At 43.5% G+C, this 1,896-nt stretch overlaps 1 protein-coding gene across 1 annotated transcript in view; it reads left to right on the top strand.

The window, feature by feature from the left end:
• The window catches only part of dnajb4 (DnaJ heat shock protein family (Hsp40) member B4), a 12,985-nt gene extending 11,330 nt beyond the window's left edge, over nucleotides 1-1,655 (top strand). Inside the window, exon 3 of the mRNA XM_070439561.1 lies at nucleotides 1,206-1,655. Coding sequence (XP_070295662.1) covers nucleotides 1,206-1,480 — 275 coding nt within the window. The 3' untranslated portion in view covers nucleotides 1,481-1,655. The remainder of the gene's footprint in view (nucleotides 1-1,205) is intronic.
• The last annotated feature ends 241 nt before the right edge of the window (nucleotides 1,656-1,896 follow it).

Here is a 1,896-nt window from a genome sequence, read left to right as displayed (position 1 = left end):
AAGGGAGGGGTCGACATCGTGTACCCGGTGAAGTTAGTCTACGACAGGTGAGATGGGTTTTTGCTTGGCGGATCTCGGTGGGCCGCCTTATCAAAGTAATAGTAGGGGAAACACTGCCAATGAAAGTGGTTCATTTGTGGAATAACAGATTGATTTGGCTGGTTTAGATGCTGTACAACTGGACACACAGTACCAGTGGAAGATTGGACACACCTACTCATTCCAGGGTTTTTCTTTATTTGACTATTTTCTACATTGTGAAATAGTAGTGAAGACTTCAAAACTATGAAATAACACATATGGAATCATGTAGTAAACAAAAGTGTTAAACAAATCAAAATATATTTTATATTTGAGATCTTCAAGTAGCTACCCTTTGCCTTGATGACAGCTTTGACACATCTTGGCTTTTCTCAACTAGCTTATGAGGTAGTCACCTGGAATGCATTTCAATTAAAGGTGTGCCTTGTTAAAAGTTCATTTGTAGAATTTCTTTCCTTCTCTAAGCACACAGCCAAGACAACGCAGGAGTGGCTTCGGGACAAGTCTCTGAATGTCCTTGAGTGGTCCAGCCAGAGCCCAGACTTGAACCCGGTCTCTGGAGAGACCTGAAAATAGCTGTGCAGCGACGCTCCCCATCCAACCTGACACGCTTGAGAGGATTTGAATAAAATGGGAGAAACTCCCCAAATACAGGTGTGCCAAGCTTGTATCGTCACACGAAGAAGACTCAAGGCTGTAATCGCTGCCAAAGTTTCTTCAACAAAGTACTGAGTAAAGGGTCTGAATACTTATGTAAATGTAATATTGTTTTTGTTTTATAAATTTGCTAAAATTTCTTAACATCTGTCTTTGCTTTGTCATTATGGGGTATTGTGTGTAGATTCTCTCTCTCTCTCTCTGTCTCCTCACTCTCTCCTCCTCTTCTCTCTCTCCTCTTCTCTTGTTATTCATGTATTGAAAATAGCTTCACGTTAAATCACAGCCTCGTTTATCAGTAATGGAGCATAGTTTCTGCTTGAAGGAAAAGTCCGGTTTTATTAAACCACCAAACCAGAAGAACACATGTTCATAACCACAAATCTGGAGGCGATTCCAGACTAATAATAACTATATCTAGTTACAGTATCTTGTGGTTTGTGTGCATGTGTGTGTGTGTGTGTGTGTGTCTGAGTCTCTGTCTGTGTGTTGTCCACTCTGTCAACATGTCATTGACTATGTGTACCCTCTCCTTTACCTCTTCCAGTCGTTGTGTGGTTGCTCGGTGACGGTGTCTACGATAGATGGGAAAACGTGTAACATGAAGATCACGGATGTGATAAAGCCAGGCATGAAACAGACTGTAGCAGGACAGGGCCTTCCCTTACCCAAGAACCCCGAGCAGAGAGGTGACCTGGTGGTGGAGTTTGACGTGAACTTTCCCGAGAGTCTCCCCAGCAACGCCAAGGATGTGCTGAAGAGGCATTTACCTGCTTCCTAGAAGAGCATACACACAGAGAGACAGAGACACACAGAGACAGAGAGACCGACACACAGAGAGAGACAGAGACACAGAGAGACAGAGACACAGAGAGACACGGAGTGACAGAGAGACCGACACACAGAGAGAGACAGAGACACAGAGAGACACGGAGTGACAGAGAGACAGAGACACACACCTGGTGGATGGAAAGGGATGACATCAGGATGCCAGCTTACTCCTCTCTCCTCATCCTCCTCTCTCTCTCATATAGGGATAGTGCAATATATAGGGTGCACTATATAGGGAATATGTGTGCACTATATAGGAATAGGGTTCACTATATAGGGAATAGGGTGCACTGTATAGGAATAGTGCAATATTATGGTGCATTATATAGGGAATAGTGTGCACTATATAGGGAATAGTGTACAACT

The sequence above is a fragment of the Salvelinus sp. IW2-2015 genome, unplaced genomic scaffold (genome assembly GCF_002910315.2).
Source record: "Salvelinus sp. IW2-2015 unplaced genomic scaffold, ASM291031v2 Un_scaffold1774, whole genome shotgun sequence".
In the NCBI taxonomy this organism is placed as follows: domain Eukaryota; kingdom Metazoa; phylum Chordata; class Actinopteri; order Salmoniformes; family Salmonidae; genus Salvelinus; species Salvelinus sp. IW2-2015.
Note: the sequence above shows the minus strand (reverse complement) of the source record. Positions and strands in the feature narration are given on the sequence as shown.